At 43.3% G+C, this 23,639-nt stretch overlaps 3 protein-coding genes across 3 annotated transcripts; all 3 read left to right on the top strand.

The window, feature by feature from the left end:
• The first annotated feature begins 2,388 nt into the window (after window positions 1–2,388).
• LOC113016802 (uncharacterized) lies at window positions 2,389–4,763 on the top strand. The gene has a single exon (XM_026159941.1). The coding sequence runs from the start codon at window positions 2,547–2,549 to the stop codon at window positions 4,752–4,754; it is 2,208 nt and encodes a 735-aa protein (XP_026015726.1). The 5' UTR covers window positions 2,389–2,546; the 3' UTR covers window positions 4,755–4,763.
• Window positions 4,762–9,008, top strand: LOC113016798 (uncharacterized). Its single transcript, XM_026159935.1, has one exon. The coding sequence runs from the start codon at window positions 4,803–4,805 to the stop codon at window positions 8,901–8,903; it is 4,101 nt and encodes a 1,366-aa protein (XP_026015720.1). The 5' UTR covers window positions 4,762–4,802; the 3' UTR covers window positions 8,904–9,008.
• A 3,485-nt stretch (window positions 9,009–12,493) lies between these two features.
• Window positions 12,494–22,357, top strand: LOC113016816 (vitamin D3 hydroxylase-associated protein-like). The gene is made up of 16 exons (XM_026159955.1): window positions 12,494–12,514; window positions 14,023–14,260; window positions 14,608–14,721; window positions 15,065–15,205; window positions 15,349–15,482; window positions 15,634–15,840; window positions 15,937–15,977; window positions 16,103–16,227; window positions 16,457–16,582; window positions 16,673–16,770; window positions 17,005–17,104; window positions 17,195–17,238; window positions 17,341–17,380; window positions 17,456–17,564; window positions 17,751–17,896; window positions 22,074–22,357. Exons 2-16 carry the CDS (start codon window positions 14,081–14,083, stop codon window positions 22,194–22,196), a joined length of 1,728 nt encoding a protein of 575 aa, XP_026015740.1. The 5' UTR covers window positions 12,494–12,514; window positions 14,023–14,080; the 3' UTR covers window positions 22,197–22,357.
• Window positions 22,358–23,639: the final 1,282 nt, after the last annotated feature.

The raw sequence follows: 23,639 nt of genomic DNA, 5'->3' as shown, positions 1-23,639 counted from the left end.
TAAATTGCAATACAAAGTTATGTGAACGTAGTTTCAAAAGGATTACATCCAAGGCTTTTATTGGTTGTGAAGTTATTAAAGTTTAAATCGTGTAACAGATACATATATAAAATAAAAAATATGAAATGTTGATTTGAAAACATTGAAAACATTAAATAACACCAGCTGCAGTAGTGGTGGTTTGTTGTTCAGGAGAACAGTTTCCAGTATGTTGGCTGATCAATTTTTTGCGTTTAAAAATAATCGTTACGCTGATTTAACGCTTTACAAGAAGTGTTTTTCATTATTATTTTGTATTCATATTTACATACACTTTTTATATTGTTTATTGTGTTGTTGGACAAGAAATCTTTTAAGTCAACAGTGATACAAATTTAATGGGATTTAGTTGCATTTAATTTGTAAGTGTAGCCGGATGGGCTACTCGCCTTTCTTTTTCTCTCTCTCCCTCGCTCGCTCTACTGCGCTTGCTCTCGGCTGCGCCACTAGGTTAATTGGGAACCCACCTGCATATTGATTGCAGGGTGGCGCCAGTCCATATAAAGTTAAGCCTGTCACGGCTGGGGCGGCAGTCGTGTGGAGGGTGAGAAAGGAGGATCCAATAGCAGACAATGGCGGAGGTGCAAGTGGGTTTTATTTACAGTGCACAAAACCAAGGTGTGGGCAGAACCGAACATAAACCTAAACTGGGAAAACTAATACGAAATGGAGGACATAGAGCGAGGAGCAGAAAGACACGAAGAAACATGGAACAATGTAGACTACACAGGAGATTCACAGAGAAACACAGATGACGCGACAAGAAGCACAGGCAGACACAAAATATAAATACACACACCAGGTAATCAGGAAACGGCACACAGGAGGGGACACAGCTGGAACTAATGGGCATAACGAGACACAGCCCTACAAAGTAAAACAGGACACACACAAACTGTTTTACAACACAAAACTCGGGGACCTGTTGAAGAAAATATAATCTGATCAAACATTATTCAGCTTTAAATATTGTTCAGCTTTAAAGTTACTGTGCAACTGTGTAATAAAAATGTGCTCACGACTTTGGCCTTGAGAGCGATAAGAAGCGATCGCCTCATCCTGCAGGTGCAAGATATCTGCAAGCGAAGAGACTAGAACACCCAAGGCCGCTTTCCTTTTATGGAGTTGTTTTTCTGCTAATGCAGCACTTTCCTCACAACCCCCTCCTGTAAGTTTTAGAGAATATATACCCATCCTCACAGCAAATATGAGGAATCTCCTGATGTGAGCTGTGTTGAGAGGTTGTCTCTGTCTCAAATAAAAAGTTCACTGATTCCCCATCTGCAGCAGGTGTCCGGTTGTCTTCATTCTCCGCCAGCCTGGTTAAGTCAATTCCTCCTTAACATCTAAAAGAACCTATTTAATGAAGGAAGACGGGTTCACTTTGTGTTTAATATTATTCTATTGCTGTTGTTGTTTTTTTTATATCCTTCAATTGGCGTCACGGAACAGGATCCGCTCCAGGGCAACTGGAACGGATGGGAGGACATCGGCAGTGGTCTGAGTGAACGGAGTTTGGACAAAAGCTGTGTGCACACAAAAACAAGGTAAGCAGACCTTTTATTTCTGCTATATTGAACATTATAAAAATACTTAGTGTCCAAACTCCTAGTAATTCATAACCAAAATTGTCTGGCTTACTTAAGGCTTGTTGAGAATCAGACAAGTAAATAAGAGATAAGTGAATAAGAAATAAGTGAATAAGTGAATAAAGATAAGAGTGAACTGAGGTCTGACCACGGTTGCAGCCGACGGGTTGCTCTCCGGTGTCGGATAAATACCTCAGTGCAGGTCTGGGACCTTGAAAGGGTTTATTAGTAACGCCTTTCTAAACAAATTAAAAGGTTAAAGGCCTTGAGAATATTTTTTAGTAATATTCTCTAAACTACAGAAGGGTTAGGAAGGCCCAGAGGACTTTATTAGAAAAGATCCTCTAAAACTTAAAAAGGAGAAGTACTGGTTGGAGTCCAAAGGAGGGGTCCCTTTGATCAATAGGAGAAAACGGATCTCTTCTTAAAACCCCGATGATTTTAGTGTTTTAAATGTTTTGATGTTCTGTTTGATATTGGACACACATAAATACACGCTGAATGCTTGCTGTGGAACACTGGGCAGGACAGTTTGGTTCTCCGTTGTTCACAGATTACACAATTAAAGGAACTAGGTTCCTCTTTTGGTTAAAATAATACACCACACATAGAATTTTTTTTTACACATTTATTACATACATAAGGAGGGTAATGAGTGACTGCAGGTAATGTATGAAGTGTGAATGAGACGTGTGAACAAGGTGACAACCAACTAGCACCCCTATCAGGAAGCTCTAGGCAAGGTTACCCGCCAGACTCCGGTTTGGTAGAAGCTTGGTAACACCTGAAGGGATATTTCAGTGCTGACTCACCTTTAAAGCAGCGCCCCAGCTGTTAGTGCCTAACAGAGGCAGAAACCCAGCTGGCCCAAATTCTCCTTTAAAATCAATAAAAGAACACTCCTCCATTGACAGTAAAATGGATGGAGAATTAGATCGAGAAACTAATGATGATGGTTGGGGTCCCGGTGTTATTCTTAGCACATTGGGAGAACAATTAACATGTGTTGAGACAGTCATCAACTCCACACACCAGCCTAAAGAAGCAAAAAAGCAGAAAGAGTCATTGAGGAAAACAGCTGAAAGGTTAATGAAAGAAAAGGGAAAGGACGAGGGGAGTAGTGGTAACTGGGGAATAATTTGGCAGAATAAGGCTATGCAGGCAAAAGAGAAAGAGGAAGAAGCCAACTCAGCAGCAGCAGGTGCAGGTGTGATGAGCGGGGTGAGACACAGAAAGGAAGCAGATAAGCACGCAGGCCGCAAAGCTAAATTTAATCACTGGGTGTGTTTATGGGAAACTGCAAAACCACACATGAAGAAAAATAGGTCTCAGCCACCTCCCTATTCTGCCTCAACTCCTCCCTCAGCAGGCATATATCCGGTACTTAATATCTCTGGTGGAATAATGACTATTGGAGAAGAACCGCCCGTAGCTCCAACTCCCATAGATACCAAGCATTTTTGCCCAGGAAGCTCCTCTCTGTCGGCGACATCCTCAGCTAGTAGTAGAGCCCCCTCTTCCATGTCCCATTGTTTTGGAACCGGATCTGAGGGCCTAACTGACCCATTTGCGAGCGCACCATTTGCGGTTCGAATGAACAGACAGGAACCCACTGAACAACAATTAACTGATCAAGAAGCAGCATTACGCAGCTGCTTAAATGAACATAGGTCAGTGGTCCAGGTGAAAAATCGTGTTGCGTCAGCCCCTCTTTCCCGGTCCAACCCCTTTGCCAGCACTCCTGTCGCTGTTAAGGGAGATCTGACCGCTACTGCAAAAACTGAGCCTGGCACTTCACCAAATGTCACAGTTACCATGTCTTTGGTGGGCCGTCAGGATCCGGAAACACAGATGAGTTTAGCCCACGTTTTTGCTGACACTGATACCCCACCAGGCGGGGAAGAAACTGAGGATACTGATGATGAACTCAGTGACCTTAACCATACACCCCCCTCTACCCCTCCCAGTTTAGGATATCAGACTAGATCTAAGGGCCCTGTGCCTCAGCCTCCAGGCATGTTTCCCCTGGTCCAGACTAAAGCGCAACGTAGACCAGTGTATCAACCTTATTCATTCGGAGATGTCCAGGCCCTAGTGGACAAACTCCCTGACATAATGGAGGGAGGGAATGCCTGGTTGGCTGGTTTGGATAAATACACAGCTGGACAGGACCTCGCACTGGGAGATTTTAGAGCTATTATAACTAGGTGCACATCCCGATCTCAGGCAGCGGACCTGGAACAAAATGCGGGTACTACCACGCATGAGAACGAGGTGCCACTAATGCAGGCCTTGAGGTTTATTGGACCGGCCCTGCGCAAACAATTCCCACCCAAAAATCAAGGCACCTTACAGAAATTTAAATGGGAGGGAAAGCAAAATCCCACCCATTATCTAAATCAGGCTGTTGAAGACTGGGTGAACCATACAGGTCATCACCCCAGTAGGACTTGTTCACAGAGCATGTGGTTTAGAAGGGCGGTGCTGAGGGGCATTCCGGAGTCAGTAAGCCAGAAAATGGAGGATAATCCTGATTTGCAGGACTGTGACTTTGCAATCTGGAAGAAACATTTGATTTTTAATCTTAACAAAGTGCAGATTAAGTCTGATGATAAAGCGGAGAGCGTCGAAGATTTACAGTTGCAACTGTTGAAGGTTCAGCTGCAGAAAGCTAAAAACGACCTGGGTGGAAAAGGTGACAAGCCTAAAAAGCAGCTTGTGGCCGCTGCAGCTCCCCCTCCTGGTCCAGTTGCCCCTGATTTGTATCCGAACCCATGGCCAACTGATCCACAGCCCCCCCAGTATGGTGCTTATCACTCACCGGCCCCTTATGGGCAGAGAGGTTCCCCATTTGGAGGAAACAGAGGTGGTTTCAGGGGAAGGGGTCAGATGGGAGGTGGTAGGGGAGGCCAGATGTATGTTTGTTTCCGGTGTGGACAACCTGGACACTGGGCTAAAGCGTGCCCTTTGAACCCGGCTGCTGGAAGAGGCAGGGGAGCCCGTGGTGGGCCCTATCAGCATCCTGGCCACAGAGGTGGACCTCGTGGTGCTTTAGTTGAAGTGCCCCCGGCCCCACAGATGCCTGTGATGGGGTGGGAGTACTACGAGGGTGGTCCCCAGCTATAGGACACCCCACAGACTGCCCAGGACGGTGAAGGGACAACGGCGGACCCTATGCTGTCCATAACTGTAGATAGAAGAAGAAGCAGCTTTTTAGTGGACACTGGAGCTACGTACTCCACCATTAAGGATGTTGCTCGTGAAAGACTTACTGACACAGTGATTACAGTGGTGGGCATATCTGGGGAACCTAAAACTCTGCCTTACACCGTGCCCCTCCCCACAACGGTTGGAGATCAGACCTTGTTACACAGCTATGTTTGTTCAAAACAGGCGCCTGTGAATTTACTGGGAAGAGACTTGTTGATTAAATTAGGAGCCACAATACTCTGCTCTTCACAAGGCCTAACTGTGACTCTCCCTACTGGGGTTGTGCTTCCCTGTTCTAATGGGCCAGAGGGAGGTGGTCAGTTTCTGCTGCAACCCTCCTCCTGTTTGACGGACTCTGCTGACATCTACTGGGCATTATTGGAAGTTGAAACACCTGCTGAACCAGGAGTTTGTACTGCTTTTCAGCAATGGCGGCCGTGGCTCTCACTCCTACATCCTTATGTCCCTCCCCCTGACCCACCTCATGTTACACTGTTTTATGACAGGCATGACACCACCTGGTACCAGCACATGTTCCAAGAGCAGTGTGAGGGGCGGGCTTGGTCTCTGAACATGTCGTGCATTTTTGCGGCACCGGAGGGAGTGGCAGCAGCGGTTACTTTTACAACAGATCAATTACAGTGGTACATGATGTCTGATGAGGCAGCTCCCCATGTGTCACTGGCCTTACATCCTGGACACCAGGCTAAGGAGCTGGGTGGAATGGTTAAACGTTCCCTTGCGGCCGCTGACTGGACACCTACAAAACTCCCACAGGTTTTGTTTTCTCCATCTACCAAGACATACCAAATTTTAAATGATTGCTTTAATTCCTCAACACTGCAACATGGAGTGGTCAGCGGGTCACATGGCAGAGAACACACAGACCACTGTGATGCTGCGCCTTTACTCGACTCTCTTCCAGATTGTTTGTGGTCCCTTGGACCCACAGATGTAGGTTTAGTTGATGTGGAGCCAGTCTCTTTTCAACTGTCATCTGCTACCCCTTTGTGGCAGCCTCAGTACCCACACAGACCGGAGGCTGAGGCTGGGATTGCAGAAACAATTTCTGGTTTGGTCACTGCCGGTGTCTTGGAGCCCTCCTGCTCTAAGTGGAACACGCCCATCCTACCCGTTGAGAAAAAAGGCACGGGGAAGTTCAGAATGGCACATGATTTGAGAAGGATTAATGCCTTACTTGGCACTCCTACTTTGCCTGTGCCTAATCCTTATGTTGCCTTGACCAACCTCCCACCATCTCATGCCTGGTTCACCTGCATTGACTTGGCTAATGCCTTTTTCTGCCTCCCACTTCGTGAGTCACTGCGTGACATTTTCTCATTTACATTTAGAGGCCGACAATGGCGTTACACTCGCTTACCACAGGGATTTGCCCTCTCCCCAGGACTGTTTAATCAGTGTTTGAAAGAACTTTTACAAACCAGCCCACTACCATCTGACTGTATGTTAATACAATATGTGGATGACCTTTTGCTGTCTGCCCCCACGGCTGACATCTGTTTGGAGGCCACCAGAGTGGTGCTTCAACACCTGGCCAACACAGGTTTTAAAGTGAGCAAAAACAAACTACAGATTGCAAGAAAACAGGTTTCTTTTCTAGGCCGCATGGTCTCACAGTCCGGTATTTCCTTGTCCCCAGAACACAGGAACTCCATTTTGCACCATCCAAAACCTCTAACTGTAAAAGACATGTTGTCATTTTTGGGCCTGACTGGTTACAGCAGGACCTATGTCCCAGACTATGTTGGCCTTACTTCCCCTTTGCGCGCTTTGGTAAATGAACAAGGCATGAGAAACCTCTCTGCTCCCCTCTCATGGACTACAGAAACAGAACAGGCGTTTATAAAGTTAAAACAACAGCTTTCTGTCGCCTCTGACCTTGCTGTGCCAGATTATGCTTTGCCTTTTCATCTTGATGTTTCTGGAACTGGAACCCATATCAATGGTATCCTGTTCCAGAAAAAAGGGGGAGAGAGAAAAGTGTTGACATATGTAAGCGTAATGCTGGACAACACTGAAAAACGCCACCCACCGTGCACACAACACGTTTCTGGACTTGCAAAAATCATTCAGAAAACAGCACACATAGTGATGAACCACCCACTAAAAATTTTGACATCACACAGTGTGGTAGCCTACGTCTCCTCACAGGCCTTCACACTCACTTCACTCAGGCAGAGACGCCTCAGTACCATTTTGGAAGCACCACACATCACCTACTCACATGAAGGCATAAACATGGCTGATCACATGGGATCGGGGGAACCACATATGTGTGAAGAGGTTGTGCAGGTACAGGAGAAAATCAGGCCAGATTTGCAGGCAGAACCTCTAATGGATGCAGAAAAAGATTGGTTCACAGATGGATGTTGTTTCAGAACTGAAAGTGGAATGTTGAAGGCTGCATGGGCAATAGTGGAACAGACAGACATGAGATGGAAAACAGTGAAGGCAGAGCAGTTGACAGGACAACAGTCTGCACAGAGAGCTGAACTGAGAGCGGTGATTGAAGCCTTAAGGATGGGAAAGGGACAGAAAGTGAATATATACAGTGATTCAGCTTATGCTGTGGGAGCAGTGCATGTGGAGCTCAAGCAGTGGCTAAGAGCTGGTTTTTTGACAGCCAGCGGAAAGCCTATTAAACATGAGATGGAAATGAGGGAATTAGCGGAAGCACTGTTGTTACCTGTTAAGGTGGCAGTGGTAAAATGCAAAGGACACAGTGCCGGATTGGACTTAGTGGCATTAGGTAACAAACAGGCCGACTTAGTAGCTAAGCAGACAGCTGGTTACTTACCCTCCCTGATTATGGTAATGGACCCAGAAGCCACACCCCCTCCAGAAAGACCACCCATACAACTAGGCCTAGCCACAATCAGAGAGTTACAGGACAAAGCCAGCCCCCAGGAAAAATCATTGTGGGTAACAAGAGGGGCCACAAACACAGATGTTTGGCGTGGCCCAGATGGAAGGCCCATTTTACCGCCAGGGGTCAGACAGACAGCAATGGAAGAGGCACATGGAGTGGGGCATGTGGGACCTGCACAAATGATGAGGAACTTAGCCGCCTGGTGGCACCCTTATCTAAAAGACATGACAAAATACATGGTTAAAACCTGTAAGGAGTGCAACCAATTTGGAATCAAGCCCGCCTTCAAGCCAATAGCAGGGTACTTCCCCATCCCACTTTGCCCAGGGAAAGAAATAATCATTGATTACACAGACATGGTGGACAGAGTGGGTGGTTACAGGTACCTGCTGGTGGCTGTGGATGCATTTTCAGGTTGGCCAGAAGCCTGGCCGACAGCAAGTGAAAACAGTAGAACTGTGGTGAAGTGTCTGATTAATCATTATATACCACAGCATGGGTTTCCCGAGGTCATAAGGTCGGACAATGGTTCACATTTCAGGAACCACGATCTGCAGAGGGTTGAAGCCGCATTAGGTTTGAAACATAAGTTTGGCTCAGTTTACCACCCCCAGTCCCAGGGGAAAGTGGAAAGGATGAATCAAACTCTAAAAACTAAATTGGCTAAAATCTGTGCACAGACCAAATTAGATTGGGTTAAGGCATTGCCTCTTGCATTAATGTCCATAAGATGCTCAGTAAATCAAACCTCTGGTTACACTCCATTTGAGTTGGAGCATGGCAGGCCTTTTCCTGGCCCCTCCTCTCGCCTGTTAATGTCGGATGAAGCTGATTCAGACCTCGATCCGAGGACATATTATAACATGCTCCGCAGTTTTGTTGCCCAGTATTCCTCACAGGTCGCTGAAAGAAACCAGCAAGAGCTGAAAGAGGTGGCTACACCTGGAATGGACTACGTCCTCCTGAAAGTCACAAAGAGAAAGTGGGCTGAGCCTCGCTGGACAGGCCCTTACCGCATAACAGAGCGGACCTCCCACGCTGTCAGGCTCGAAGGGAAAGGTGACACCTGGTTTCATTACACACAGTGCGCTGCTGCCACCGAACCAGGAAGAACTTTGAGAGAGGTGCAGAAGGACCTGTCAGAAGGAGCTGCAACAGCATCACCAACCACTTGAGGGAGCCAAAACTCAACCTAAAAGCCGGCTGGTTACAAAAGGGGGTGTTCTTCATACTGAACTAAACATTTTTTTTTATTTTTAACATCTTTTATGACTTTGCTTTTATATTGGCTTGAGTTTTTAAGATTTACATTTTACATTGCAATAGTTTTAACCGCTGAAAGCTCATTTAAAGTTGTGTCACTGATACTTTTTGTTGCTCTTTAACTCCTAGAACACGCCCTTGGCGAGGTGGGGGGAACTGGACCACCTTTCTGTGCCCCATCATCCTCTATTAGACGACATCCAAGCTAAGTAAACATGTCTTGGCCCTTTCCCCCTGAAATGACAGGCAGGCAAAGATGTTGCGTCTTTGTTTGCTTCCTGGCCCTGGGTCTCATTCCCATTGGCATAATCCTGATCTGTGAAGGGCCCCCGACACTTCTGACACCTTCAAGTTCAAAAGCTTCGCCCCCTTCTGACAGTCCCAATCTGACAAATGTAGCCCCTAGGGTCTTGCCCACCACTTCCTCTCCAGTTTTGCCCACGCCCGACCCATTTAGAAAAAAACGACACACGGTTTCCTCCTGCACCCCAAGTACGACTAGAATGATTACTCTCTGTGTCCCCAACAATAAAAGTTGGGTAGTCGAAATAGATTTCGCGAGCTTCCCAGTCACTCCCGTCACCAAAGACCAAGGGGGGGATCTTTTTAACCTTGCAGTACATCTCTCCTCCTCAGTGTGGTATATAACCCTGGGAGGTTGGCATCAGTGGAAGTGGTCCAGTTTAGTGTCAGAAACGGACCTCGATTGGTCCAAGCACTCTAGGGGTCAGGCTTTGCACTGGAGAAACCAAAATATGCTCAGAATAGCAAAAAAACCGGATCTTTCAGGCTTAATTTTTACCCTAAAGGATCTGGCCTTGACCTCCTGTCAACAATTTATACTTGCCCCTTGGACTGATCGCACCGCCCTGTATTGGCAAATGGAAATATGCCCTAGCGTTGGTGCAGCTCCAAGCTCTGTAGTTAAAGATGATAACCCCACCTTTAATGGCCCTCCGGTGACATATACAAACGGGGGGAGAAACGGCCGAATACGCATTGTAGACACAAATAAAATGTCTAAAGATGACCTCTTCCAAATTCTAACCGGTATTTCTGGAGCAACAAACAACTGGTTACTACTAGCTGAACAAGCTGCTGACAAGACGGCTTCCGACTGCATAGTTTGTATGGGAGCCCGCCCCACTTTACGGGTGGTACCGGCGCCAGTCAATAGTGCATGCCTCCTGCATCTTATGAACAATACAAAACGAGGTCATTGCTCATATCTGGAAAACCACTTTCCTAAAACTCAACGCTCGGTCTCTAATAAACCACCTTTCTTTTCTTCAGATGTAGCTGTGAACAATTTCACTTGTATTAACCTGACTGGCAATGCAGTAAAACTAGGTAGCTTGAACTCTTCTTGGTGCACTGAGATGACGGTTATGAAACCAAACTTCCGACCTACGGCTAGGGCTGATTTGTGGTGGTGGTGTGGCAATAACAAGTTATATGATGGTTTCCCTCGGGATGCGTCAGGTCTTTGCGCTCTTATAACTCTTATTTTACCTGTTTTAGTCACTCCAGTAGATCTCTCTATAAAAGTACACGAAGTTGGCCTCCCATCCTCCTCTGAACGCCGCTCTAAACGTTCTCTAATCCCAGGTTCAGCTCATAATCCAACCTATATTGATGCTGTAGGTATACCCCGTGGGGTCCCCGATGAATATAAACTGCGAGACCAGGTTAAAGCAGGATGGGCCTCGATACTTTGGATGGTTGAAATAAATGCGAATGTAGACAGAATTAACTACATTCACTTTAATGTGCAACTGCTGGCTAATTACACTCGAGATGGTTTTGAAGCTGTGCATGCACAGTTATCTGCCACTTCCCTAATGGCTTTCCAAAACAGGGTCGCAACGGATTTTCTCCTCGCAGAAAGAGGCGGAGTCTGCAGCCTTTTTGGTCAGGAGTGCTGTACCTATATCCCCAATAACACAGCTCCTGATGGTTCCCTCACTAAAGCTATTACTGGTCTCACAGCTCTTACTGTTAAAATGAAGGAACACTCGGGCGTTGATACTGCCATGTGGGACTCTTGGCTTAACATGTTTGGCAAATATAAGGCCCTTGTAGCTTCCATCCTAGTTTCCATCTCAGTTTTTGTTGCTATCCTAGTCACCTGCGGTTGCTGTTGTATTCCATGCATTCGATCCCTCATCCACAGACTGATTGTTACAGCTCTCACTCCTGAGGATAAGGATCTCGCCCGGCAGATGCCTTTATTGGCTAGTCAACTTCCCACCTCCTCGCCAACGGATGATGAAAACTCTGATCGTGAGGGTGACGAACATTATCGTCTTTCTCTTGTTTAAATTCTTCTAGAATGGTTGTTTCTCTGTGGTGTTTTGTATTAGGCTTGTTATTAATTGTTTCCCTCACCCACTTCCTCTTGAAGGATATATCTGGTTGAACTGTGTCTGGTCGGGTTGTGAGGGTTGAGCGATGTTCTCAGGGTCTCCGGACTTAAGCCTGAGCGAATGTGTACTCCCACCACTGGATATAAATTGTTTTATTCCACACCCCTTCCTCACTTTTTAACATATTCACTTTTGAATGTCCTTAGCAGTTACCGTTCTGAGTTTATTTTACGGTTGATTTATTCTTTCACATTTTCACGTTTATATCTCTCATTATTATAGTATACTCTGTACTCTCCACATTTTTATCATTACTTATGCTTTTTGGTTGCTGAGTTACAGGAACTGTTAATTTTGTGTCACTACCCTGGTTGCACTAACTCGTTGTATCCTTGTGTGCAGGACAGCTGTTACTGCTTTCGTCGGGAACCGAGACTGCTTGCAGCCGACCCCTGGGCAGGGTGGTGCCTGGACTCTTTTCTCCTCATCTGCAATGACAGATAAAGACAAATGTTAAGACCCGAGGAGTTTTTCGAGCCAGGCTTCGACACGTCTCTGTGTTCCTTTGAATGTTACTTATGTTTGTGTGTTGACCCATTTAAGATGGGTCAAAAGGGGGATTTGAAGAAAATATAATCTGATCAAACATTATTCAGCTTTAAATATTGTTCAGCTTTAAAGTTACTGTGCAACTGTGTAATAAAAATGTGCTCACGACTTTGGCCTTGAGAGCGATAAGAAGCGATCGCCTCATCCTGCAGGTGCAAGATATCTGCAAGCGAAGAGACTAGAACACCCAAGGCCGCTTTCCTTTTATGGAGTTGTTTTTCTGCTAATGCAGCACTTTCCTCACAACCCCCTCCTGTAAGTTTTAGAGAATATATACCCATCCTCACAGCAAATATGAGGAATCTCCTGATGTGAGCTGTGTTGAGAGGTTGTCTCTGTCTCAAATAAAAAGTTCACTGATTCCCCATCTGCAGCAGGTGTCCGGTTGTCTTCATTCTCCGCCAGCCTGGTTAAGTCAATTCCTCCTTAACATCTAAAAGAACCTATTTAATGAAGGAAGACGGGTTCACTTTGTGTTTAATATTATTCTATTGCTGTTGTTGTTTTTTTTATATCCTTCACTGTACAGAGCACAGAGGGAGACACAGGTAGGGAAAAGAAACACGACAACCAAACCCCAAGAACTAATACAAAAACAGAATAAACTAGAAAATAATAATCATAAACTCAAAGCGCTGGGTCACCGACCCAGGACCATGACAAAGCCGGTGTTCTCCTGGTTTATTCCTCCCATCCGTTTGGCAAAAAGCAGCAGCCAATGCTGGCACACCACAACGGATTGATCAGCAAGCGAGTAGATCATATGACAGCTACAGCGCGGCAGTTTGTTTTATTCCGGCGTTGCGGAGAGAAGTGCTCCAGTTATCTCCACCAGTGAGAGTATAGCGCCTCCGGTCCTACTACTTTTATTAGCATTCACAATTACCGGAGGTTAAGGTTATATTTATCTGTTGTTATAGGGTTTGATTGCTGCCTTCACATCTCCCTGGCAAACTGCCCGACCTTAATCGGAAGAGTGAAACGCCTTCCCAGCTGGTGTTGTGAGGGCTCCTCCTCGGTGGAGCCTGCTGTCTTGTCTTGTCTCGTCGTGAAACTGTAGGCTTACCTTTTTCTGGTTCGCCTGGTTTTATTTTATTTTATTCTGGATTGTTGCTGGAGTTGTAGTTGACTCGTGGGGCGTACGCCTTCCAGTATTGTGTGCGTGCGCGCGCGCGCGCGCGTGATTTCTTTAATTAAAGTTGGTTTTAGTTTTTTATGATCTGTAGCGAGCCGGACGCTCAGTGTCCTTTTATTCTTTTAACGTATTTCTGTGTTTTATTTCGGTGAACGGAGGACGTGCCAGTGGCCCTGAGACCTCAGGTGGTGGGTCATTTTCGCACTTTCTTTTGTACAGCACCGGGTGGGCTGTAGTGATTTTCTTCTTGTGGTGCGTCGTTGTTGACAGTGTCCTAAAACTTTAGGACACTGTCAACACGACGCTACATTTGATTTTCTAATATTTTATTTATTTTTGTTATAAATAAAACAGTTTTAATATTGGAGCCAATCTGCCTCGGTGTGCATCCTTGAATCTGTGCGGCCTCTCTTTATTCCTTTTATCTATTTTTCTTAAATATATATTTCCTGGGGGTGAAATTCCCCTATAGCGTTGTCATTTTATTATTCTTTTATAACTCCGCCGACCACTTGGTCACATAAGCAAAATGTTAAAACGTAAGTTACCACAAACTATTTTTTAATTTTGCTGAACAATAAATGTTTATGTCAGTTAACATTTAGTATTTCTCACTCAGAAAAATCAAGCTATTCTTACTGCTGTGTACTCACAATGAATAAGTTGCTCTAACTCAACAATCTTAAGTAAGCTGTACTTTTCTTTAAGGCAGAGATTTTGCATAATTTATTTACATTCTGAGAACTAATTAGATTTTACATTTTGGAATGTGGCTTATTATTAAAATGAAAGGACATGTTGCTGTGCATGTAGATTAGGGAAGCTACGGTACACAACACGGCCACGCCTAAAACAAGACAAGCCTGTCGTCGTGTTTAAACATCTGACTGTTAGGTCCGCTTGGATTTTTGCATCTTGCAGCCACAGGGCAAAGACGAAAGCCACGCAGAACACTGAACTGTTTATTAAGAGAGTGAAGATGGACAACTGGACAGCGGCTCTGCTCACTGGTGTTGCCTGCATTGTGGGATACCTGGTTGTGCGGGTGAAAAAGATCAACAGCCTCCGACAGGCGGAGGAAAAGATCAAGAGAGCCAGAAACAGGAGAGATGAGAGCTTGCAGCGGGCAGAGCAGGCGGTGCTCCGGTACAAACAGTCGGTGAGAGTTCAGAGCTTTAGGGATTTTTCTAGTTTCTCTTTATCGATAATCTCAGCTAATGATCTGCTTTCAGTTTAACCTGGCAGAGGTGTAGTTATTAAATATCAAAATACTGGCACTTTTCAATGTCTCCATGCTTGGGCCTACTTGAGCATGAAAATTAAAGTTATGACTGTGCAAACCGTTTAAGTGCAGTGAACTCATTGCTGTGTTTGAGAAAGTTTGTAAAAAAAAAAAAAGTGGAAGGAAGAATCCTGAATCTGTACATGGATGTGGTTCCGTCTCTTTGTTGCAGCCTTTAAAAGAAATAATAACATAATGATTCTGTGTGGGTCTGTGTCTCCTAGCATCCGACAACTGACTCTGCTTTCATCCTGACGCTCTCCCTGTCTGAGCTGACACAGCAGCTGAACGAAGGTTTACTGCGCCCCGAGGATGTGCTTTACTCTTACATGGAAAAGGTTCAATATCCAGCATGACACAAATCTTTCATAATAGATCAAATACAGCAAAAGTCATTTTTTAAACAAGTAATCATTTAAATTAGTCAGACTTATCTTAATGTTTATTTTTGACATTACTCCTACTTACAACTCACTGCTTTTTAGTTCATTTTACACAGAATTGTCTTATTACAGTTAAAGTTTAGACACACTGGATAATAATATTCATATAAGCAACACAGACTGATGTGTCAAGTAATGTCTGTGTTTCCAACAAGAGTTTAATATTTTACAAAGATTAAAATCCCTTTAGGTGAATAAGTTAATCTCAAACTGTCTGTGCTTGTTTCCTTTCCAACAGACTCTGGCTGTAAACAAAAAGCTAAACTGCTGCACTGAAATTTTGCTGGAGAGTTTGGACCAGCTGACAACTGTTGGCTCCAACAAGGATGGTCTCTTGTACGGAGTTCCAGTTAGCATCAAAGAAAATATTACATTTAAGGTATTACAAAGGTTATGCAATGCAAATTTCAGTTACAGTTAAAGTATTTCCCATCAGTATTTATAAGTATGGTACAGTGTTCTCGAGCATCATAGCTCAGGTATTTGATGTAACATTATCATCTTTGTTTTTTCCAACACTAGAATCATGACTGTTCTTGTGGTGTGGTCATTAACCTGGACCAGCCTGCTGAAAAGGACAGTGTGCTCGTTCAAGTCCTGAAGAAACAAGGAGCTATTCCCTTTGTGAGAACCAACTTGCCTCAAGCTCTTTTAAAGTACATCTTTTATCAGTTACTCACATAAAAATCTACAGCACATTTAAAACTGAGTGCATGTGTTAAGTTGCCTTTGTCCATTCCAAATGTGCAAATAATGAAAATATGAATGAAAATAATATGCAGAGACTCATTAACTGTCTGTTGACAGCTATGACTGCAGTAATCCTATCTACGGGCAGACTGTGAACCCTCATAACCCCCAGAAGACCTCTGGAGGTTCATCTGGTGGGGAGGGGGCTCTCATTGGGGGAGGGGGCTCCCTGCTTGGTATAGGCACTGATATAGGTGGCAGTATCCGTATTCCTGCATCCTTCTGTGGAATCTGTGGTTTCAAGCCAACTGCAGGTCGGCTCAGGTGGGTCTCATTCAGTCAGTTTCCTGGAAATGTATTACACATTGAGTTACACTGAGTTAAACTTTATCTTTGTTAACACTTTTGTGTAATGATTAGTTTACAGGGCCTTCGTCCAATTTATCGAGGGCAAAAGTCGGGTAAGAAACATATGTACTTTACATATAAAGTAAATGTAGTTACATAACCACTGTATAGCAATATTTCACAGACACAAACTGTCTCAAATATTTGAGTCACTGCTTTATATTTCGTATGAAACTAGTGCCGTCATCTCCTGGACCCATGGCAAGAGATGTGGACAGCCTGGCTCTGTGCATGCAGGCACTTCTTTGTGACCACATGTTTTCTTTGGACCCCACTGTTCCACCATTACCTTTTAACATGGAGGTGTGTCCTGTACTGTGAGGTTCATATAATCTGTTAATGATTATTCTTTTGGTTAAAAACTACAAATTAAGCGGATACATGGTTGTCCTAACGCTTCACTTTATATTACTCTTACCTCACCTGTTATTAATGTCCTGAGATACAGAACTAACTTTACAGGCTGTAATCTTAACCTTTTCAAACTGATTATGTTTAATTGACTGAGGAAGTAAAAAAGATTGACCCTTAGATATACAGAAGCTCCAGACCTCTAAGGATCGGTTATTTGGAAAGCGATGGCTACACGCATCCATCTCCAAGCATGGCCCGAGGCGTCAGAGAGGTCAAAGCTCTGCTAGAGCAAGCAGGACACACAGTAAGACGTCACCACACACACTATGATCACTGTCAAGCCACGTATGTGATATGAGTCATAGGTCCTTAGTGTTGATATTTGTGTCTTTAGCTCGTCCCTTACTGTCCACTGAAGATGGATCAAATTTTCCCTGAACTATTGATAAAGGGTTTTTTAGCAGATGGAGCTACCACCCTGCTACAAAAACTGTGAGTTGTTCCATTTAATAAGTCAGTTAGTACCATTTGTTTTCTAAACTTAAATCATTTAACATTTAGAGATTTTGTTTCTTTTTAGTTCTAACCACTAAACATCACCATGCTGCCATTGTCTTTACGAGCAACATGGGGTTGTGGTTCTTTTTGAAACCATTACAGTAATTCTCAGTTCAGTGTCTCTGAACAGACTGTTTTCTCCTGTGCCAATGATCTCTTTCATTTTAGGGAAGGGGGACCTGTGGACCCTTGTCTGGAGCCTCAGGTTTTTCCTTATGGCTTTCCCAAGTGGTTGAAGAAAACAATTTCATTCTTGCTCAAACCTGTGGTGAGCCCTCTAATTCTGTGACAGGAACATATTAATTTAGAGATTGGTTTGAAAATTAATTTTACACCTCAGTTTGTCTTCTTTTGGCAGTTTCCTCGTGTTTCTGCCAACTTTGATGCTCTTTGTGGAGTTGGGTGAGAAAGTATCCTTGAAATTGTTCATTTGTGCTTGAATCGTTTCTTTGTTACATTTCCATGTGCTAGGAATTATATCCAAACATTCTGCTTCATTTTTAGATCTGTTCCAGAGCTGTGGAAGCAACATGCTGCTGTTGAGGTACTGTCAGCTGATGATGCATGGTCACGTATGAAAGTCTGAAGGTGAAATTGAGATTTCCTGTGTTTTCTTTAGGACTACATTCAAGAGACAATAGCACATTGGAGGAGCTGCAACATTGACGTGCTGCTGTGTCCTGTGACTGGACCAGCCTACAACTTCTTATACTGTGGCAAACTTTCAAGTATGATTCACTCAGTATGACAGACAACTTAGTTTCTGTATTTATCACTTTGTTTTTAAAATACTGTAATCTAAGGACTTTAAAGATGTTTAAAATGTGAACACTTTAAACATCAACATTCAACAACATTTTTAAAGGCTAAGAATCGTGTTTATGTTTCTTTATTTTTGTTTTCTACACTTTCAGCTGCTGCCAGCTACACGTTGCTCTACAATCTCCTTACCTTTCCTGCGGGTGTAGTCACTGTTTCCACAGTGACCAAAAAGGATGAGGAGGAACTCAAGAACTATAAGGGCTGTTATCAGGACATGTGGGACAAACTCTTCAAAGAGGTAGGCAACATGTACCAGTGAGATAAGACTGAGTGAGAACATAGACCCAGATTTACTAACACGTTGTGTCAGGCCAGGACATCCAGTACATTACTTAATTATTCCCAGGTGAAGCCAATTTGTTACACAACTCATTACATTACATTCGTATTTCTCCATAAAATTAGTGCTGCGTATTGATTTTGACTCCAGTCGATTCAGTTTTAACTCAGATCTCCAGAAATATTATAATTCTGATCATTCATCAGTACATATCCCTATTGTTATATTTGTATAAAAAAAGCATCACAGCAGATGCCTTTGTGTCAAAGTAACTGAGGATAAAATACAGAGAATGTGAATCAGATTTTCCTGGCCTGTCTTTTTATAGCAGATAAATGCCTTCAAAATATTGTGCAGTAGATTAAAAACTGTTGCAGTTGTTTCTGTTCTGGACGTTTTCACTGTAACTTAACGCTCGTTCTTTTCTGCAATTTAAACTGACTGTGTCACTATTTTCGCCCTGCAGCATATGAGTTGAAATCAACTGATTGTATCTCATGTGCAACTGCAACCGATAAGCAAGATCGATAGGCAATCAGACTAACCATTCCAAGGAACTGACTACCAAACCACTCAATTAATGTTCCCTCTAAGCTGCGCACGTGCTCAATTGCGCACTGCTGGCACGATCTCTGCGCACAGAAAATCTGCGTTGCGCACAAAATAATTCTAACCTGAATTGAAATTAAAATGAATACTTTAACAATTCTGTTTTGCAGTGTTAGTCAGTGAGTGACTGGCTGCTCCCGTATGGGATTAGAACGATGCCACCTTATCCCGTAGTCCAGCCAATGATGCGATTCACATTCGTATATACGCAGCTAATCAACGTGGTTGACAGGCTATGGCAGCGTCCTTATGTGCCGACACCGGTCTTTTAGCTGGCAAAGCGGCTGATGTGGAGTGAAGCCATGTTAATGACAACATGTACAACCATTGGAGATGTGAGCAGGACAGACGGAGCAATTGACGGAAAAAGTGTGGACTTTATATCAGTTTTTAAATTGTGTTGATCGGCCACGTAAAACCAGAGTTATGATAAAAATATCTGCAATGTTTGGTTTTCTTCCTGTTTACATTTACTGCCCCAGGGCAGCTGTGGCTACAAGCTGCCCTGGGGCAGACTGACCGAGGCGAGGCTGCCATATTGCGCCGTCGGCCCCTCTGGCCAACACCAGTAGGCGGTAGGTGAAGTGTCTTGCCCAAGGACACAATGGCCGAGACTGTCCGAGCCGGGGCTCAAACCAGCAACCTTCCGATTACAAGACGAACTGCCAACTCTTTGAGCCACGATCGCCCTATTACTATATAATTAATTGCCCAGCATTGGTCATTATTTACTGTATTTTGCAGACAGAGTTACAGGACTCTCTCACAGACCACAGACTCATAATACAAGTCAGAGCTTTATAAAAAAAAAAAAAAAAAAAAGAAAAAAAGAAAGTTGTGTTTTTGAAATTGGAGTTCAAGTTATTTTTACTTCCAATAGTGTTAACATACTACACAGGTCAATGATTAGATTTTTTTTTTTTTAACATTGTCATTGTAAGTGGGCTAAAGCACTTAATTAAAAGTAGTCTAACATAAATGTAAACGTTGTAATTGGATTATTTTAATAAACCATGTAACTTGGATGGATTCGATGCTGGTGTGACCACAGTGCACACGTCTGCTGTTGCTCACAGTGGTCCAAGGGACCGCTCAAGCAGTTTGCGTGTTCACTCAGACACGTGAAAAATTGAGGGAAAATTGCACTCAATGCTAAATTTATTCAATGAAGTCAGAGGTGACTTGTAACCTTCAAGCTAAACGAGTCACACAATGCCAGCGGCAACAAAACTGCTTTCAGGTCTTCAGTTTCACAGCCTGTGCAATAGGGTTCAAAGAGAAGCGGCCAAAAAATGGAGAAACAGGGAGGAGGACAGCACTGATCCTCAGAAGAATCAGACCTTTGATGGACATCATACTAAACAATGTATTTATGTTGATAAAATTTAACAAATACATTTTGAAACAGTTATAATTCCAGGATTGTAAACAGCACACGGTTTTCAGCACATCAGCTGTGCTCAAACACCATTACTTATTACTGGTGGATCTACACATATTCAGCTGCATGCACTTTGACAATATGTGAGATCACAGATGTACACGCGTACACATACAGGTCCTACTCAAAAAATTAGCATATTGTGATAAATTCATTATTTTCTGTAATGTACTGATAAACATTAGACTTTCATATATTTTAGATTCATTACACACAACTGAAGTAGTTCAAGCCTTTTGTTTTTATATTGATGATTTTGGCATACAGCTCATGAAAACCCAAAATTCCTATCTCAAAAAATTAGCATATCATGAAAAGGTTCTCTAAACGAGCTATTAACCTAATCATCTGAATTAACTCTAAACACCTGCAAAAGATTCCTGAGGCTTTTAAAAACTCCCAGCCTGGTTCATTACTCAAAACCGCAATCATGGGTAAGACTGCCGACCTGACTGCTGTCCAGAAGGCCATCATTCTGGACATCATTCCCTCAAGCAAGAGGGTAAGACACAGAAAGAAATTCCTGAACGAATAGGCTGTTCCCAGAGTGCTGTATCGAGGCACCTCAGTGGGAAGTCTGTGGGAAGGAAAAAGTGTGGCAGAAAACGCTACACAACGAGAAGAGGTGAGGAAGATTGTGGAGAAGGACCAATTCCAGACCTTGGGGGACCTGCGGAAGCAGTGGACGGAGTCTGGAGTAGAAACATCCAGAGCCACCGTGTACAGGCGTGTGCAGGAAATGGGCTACAGGTGCCGCATTCTCCAGGTCAAGCCACTTTTGAACCAGAAACAGCGTCAGAAGTGCCTGACCTGGGCTACAGAGAAGCAGCACTGGACTGTTGCTCAGTGGTCCAAAGTACTGTTTTTTGGTTTTTTGGTTTTTTTGTTTTGTTTTGTTTTGTTTTGTTTTTTTTTTGGATGAAAGCAACTTTTGCATGTCATTCGGAAAGCAAGGTGCCAGAGTCTGGAGGAAGACTGGGGCGAGGGAAATGCCTGAAGTTTTTTCATTTTTCAGCACAACCTGGCACCTGCTCACAGTGCCAAAACCACTGGTAAATGGTTTACAGACTATGGTATTACTGTGCTCAATTGGCCTGCCAACTCTCTCTCCTGACCTGAACCCCATAGAGAATCTGTGGGATATTGTGAAGAGAAAGTTGAGAGACGCAAGAGCCAACACTCTGGATGAGCTTAAGGCCGCTATCGAAGCATCCTGAGCCTCCATAACACCTCAACAGTGTCACAGGCTGATTGCCTCATGCCACGCCGCATTGAAGCAGTCATCTATGCAAAAGGATTCCCGACCAAGTATTGAGTGCATAACTGAACATAATTATTTGAAGGTAGACTTTTTTTGTATTAAAAACACTTTTTTGTTATTGGTCGGATCAAATATGACATATATGAATATCACAATATGCAAATTTTTTGAGACGGACCTGTACATAACTTTCACGTGAACTCTGCAAAACCTTTTTTTTTTTTTTTTCTAGCTAAACGCCTATCCGCACTATTTGGGGATTGTGCTCTTTTGCCCTGTTTAGTAAATCTGGTGTCATAGACTCAGTGTCAGGCTAGCTTTTCATGCAGCAACAACAAGTCAGGAGCCCCTGATGTAAAGTCTAAAATACAGATACATTTTTTTTTTTGTATACTTGTGAATGTGCGTCAGTGTACTTTAATGTGGTTTCAATCAGCTGCTGTAGCACATCTGTCTCGGGCTATGTAGAGCTCATCGTTTGATGTTCCCTATTACTCATCTGTGCATGTTGAAGTAATAATAAACATTACTTGCTTGAATCTAATTTTTCCCTTAGTATCAGTTTTATCTTGTAATAGCTAAATTAAGAAATGCAATTTTTTTTCTGTGGAATGTTATTTAAAAATGTGATGTATTACTCTGGACATTCACTTCAATTCTATGTACTTAACATGACTTTACACAGAACCAAGAACTGAACCAGATCAGTCTATTGCGGCTCCAATATTTATAGAGTTTCTTTTTATTACAGTAGGTGGATGAAGGAGACTGTGGTGCGTTCAGCTGCTGAGCATTAAGTGACAGGAGTGTGTTTTTGTGTTCAGGCAGTGACTGGTGGCGAGGGTCTACCTGTGGCGGTTCAGTGTGTTGCTCTGCCGTGGCAGGATGAGCTCTGCCTGCGCTTCATGAAGGAAGTGGAACAACTGGTCAAAGAAAGCAAGAAGTAAAGCTGCTTTCTTTGTCAGTCTCACAGGAGAGGCTGCAGACTTCAGAGGAAACATGTTAACTTGAGTATTTCCTGTAATAATGAGCTAATGGTGTCATAAATGGAATATTCTCTGCACTACAAGCTTAATCTGGGCACTTTCTGTTTTTTGGCTGTTTGCTAAAGGTTAAATAAAAGTGGCAACTGGCAAAATTATGCATTTATGTTTTTTTGTTTTTATATTTTAAAGTCTTTTATATTGTCTTGCTATCACCATTGTTATCATGATCATTTATCCACTTTTAGGAACCTGCAGTCAAAACGCTTCATCTTTTGGTGTATTTATTAAAGCATTGGATGATCAAAAATCAGCACATACATGGATCTCTTCTGTTCAGAAAACTACAGTCTGCAAGCAGTCAACTTCCAAAAGAGAGTAAACTATCTTAGCAGTTATAGAAAGATTTACATGAGAATGTGCATCTGTCTGATTGGTTGAAAGAATGACACAGGGAAAGAGCCGTGGTTAAGAATTGGCACTCCCTGATTTGTTCTCCTGATAGTCTTTCCACGTGGCAACAGTCATTGGCTTACAGTGAGAGATCTCACTTGACAGAGTGCCCCGTGTGAGAAAACACCTTACCTCAGTTGTTATCAGGGATGTTTTATTGTCATGCTGATATCAGCTTTAACCGACACAGTAAAGTCTCTCTTTCTTATTGCAGAGAACACTGTTATCACACCCAGAGCCAAGAAGGTTTCTCCTGTATGAAACTGTGTTGTTCATATACACACACAGGCCCTGAACTATTTACATCTTTTGGCAACAAGTTGTGGAATGGCTGATTCCACTTTCCTTTATCCCTGCAAAATGGTCAATTTGGTAAAGTAAATCCGTTGGGCATCTTTCTTTGCCTTTAGACAACAATTCTGATGGCAAAAGAGCCAAACAGGACAGGCAAAAAAAAAAAAAAAAAAACCATACATGAAAATATTTCTCCCTAACACCATCCATTTCATGTAATAAAGCATGAAAAGGCACTAAAAGCCTGAAAACTGGAAGCATGTCAATATTAGGCAAAGAGACGGTGCTAGCACAAGTTTAAAAATGTTGAAAATTAACATTAAACGATAGGTATCGAAAATAATCTGCACAAAACACACCTATATCTCTTTGCTCTAAGCCAGGGGTGGCCAACTCCAGGCCTCGAGAGCCGGTGCCCTGCAGGTTTTAGATCTAACCCTGTGTCAGCACACCTGAATCAAATGATTAGTTCATTATCAGGCCTCTGGAAAACTTCAAGACATGTTGAGGAGGTCATTTAGCCATTTGAATCAACTGCTGGATCAAGGACCAATCTAAAACCTGCAGGACACCGGCTCTCGAGGCCTGGAGTTGGCCACCCCCGCTCTAAGCTGTCTGTAACATTCGTTTTATGTATTTTACTAAAGTCAAGTCAGTTGT

Source organism: Astatotilapia calliptera, chromosome 23 (assembly GCF_900246225.1).
Source record: "Astatotilapia calliptera chromosome 23, fAstCal1.2, whole genome shotgun sequence".
Classification (NCBI taxonomy): domain Eukaryota; kingdom Metazoa; phylum Chordata; class Actinopteri; order Cichliformes; family Cichlidae; genus Astatotilapia; species Astatotilapia calliptera.
Note: the sequence above shows the minus strand (reverse complement) of the source record. Positions and strands in the feature narration are given on the sequence as shown.

What these genes read in the sequence shown, in the direction of transcription:
- LOC113016798 (XM_026159935.1), top strand. Translation starts at nt 4,803, where the DNA reads ATGCTGTCCATAACTGTAGATAGAAGAAGAAGCAGCTTTTTAGTGGAC.
- LOC113016816 (XM_026159955.1), top strand. Translation starts at nt 14,081, where the DNA reads ATGGACAACTGGACAGCGGCTCTGCTCACTGGTGTTGCCTGCATTGTG. An exon ending in CATTCTTGCTCAAACCTGTG is followed by an intron (nt 17,105 to 17,194) that starts GTGAGCCCTCTA and finishes TTCTTTTGGCAG; the next exon opens with TTTCCTCGTGTTTCTGCCAA. An exon ending in AGCAACATGCTGCTGTTGAG is followed by an intron (nt 17,381 to 17,455) that starts GTACTGTCAGCT and finishes TGTTTTCTTTAG; the next exon opens with GACTACATTCAAGAGACAAT.
- LOC113016802 (XM_026159941.1), top strand. Translation starts at nt 2,547, where the DNA reads ATGGATGGAGAATTAGATCGAGAAACTAATGATGATGGTTGGGGTCCC.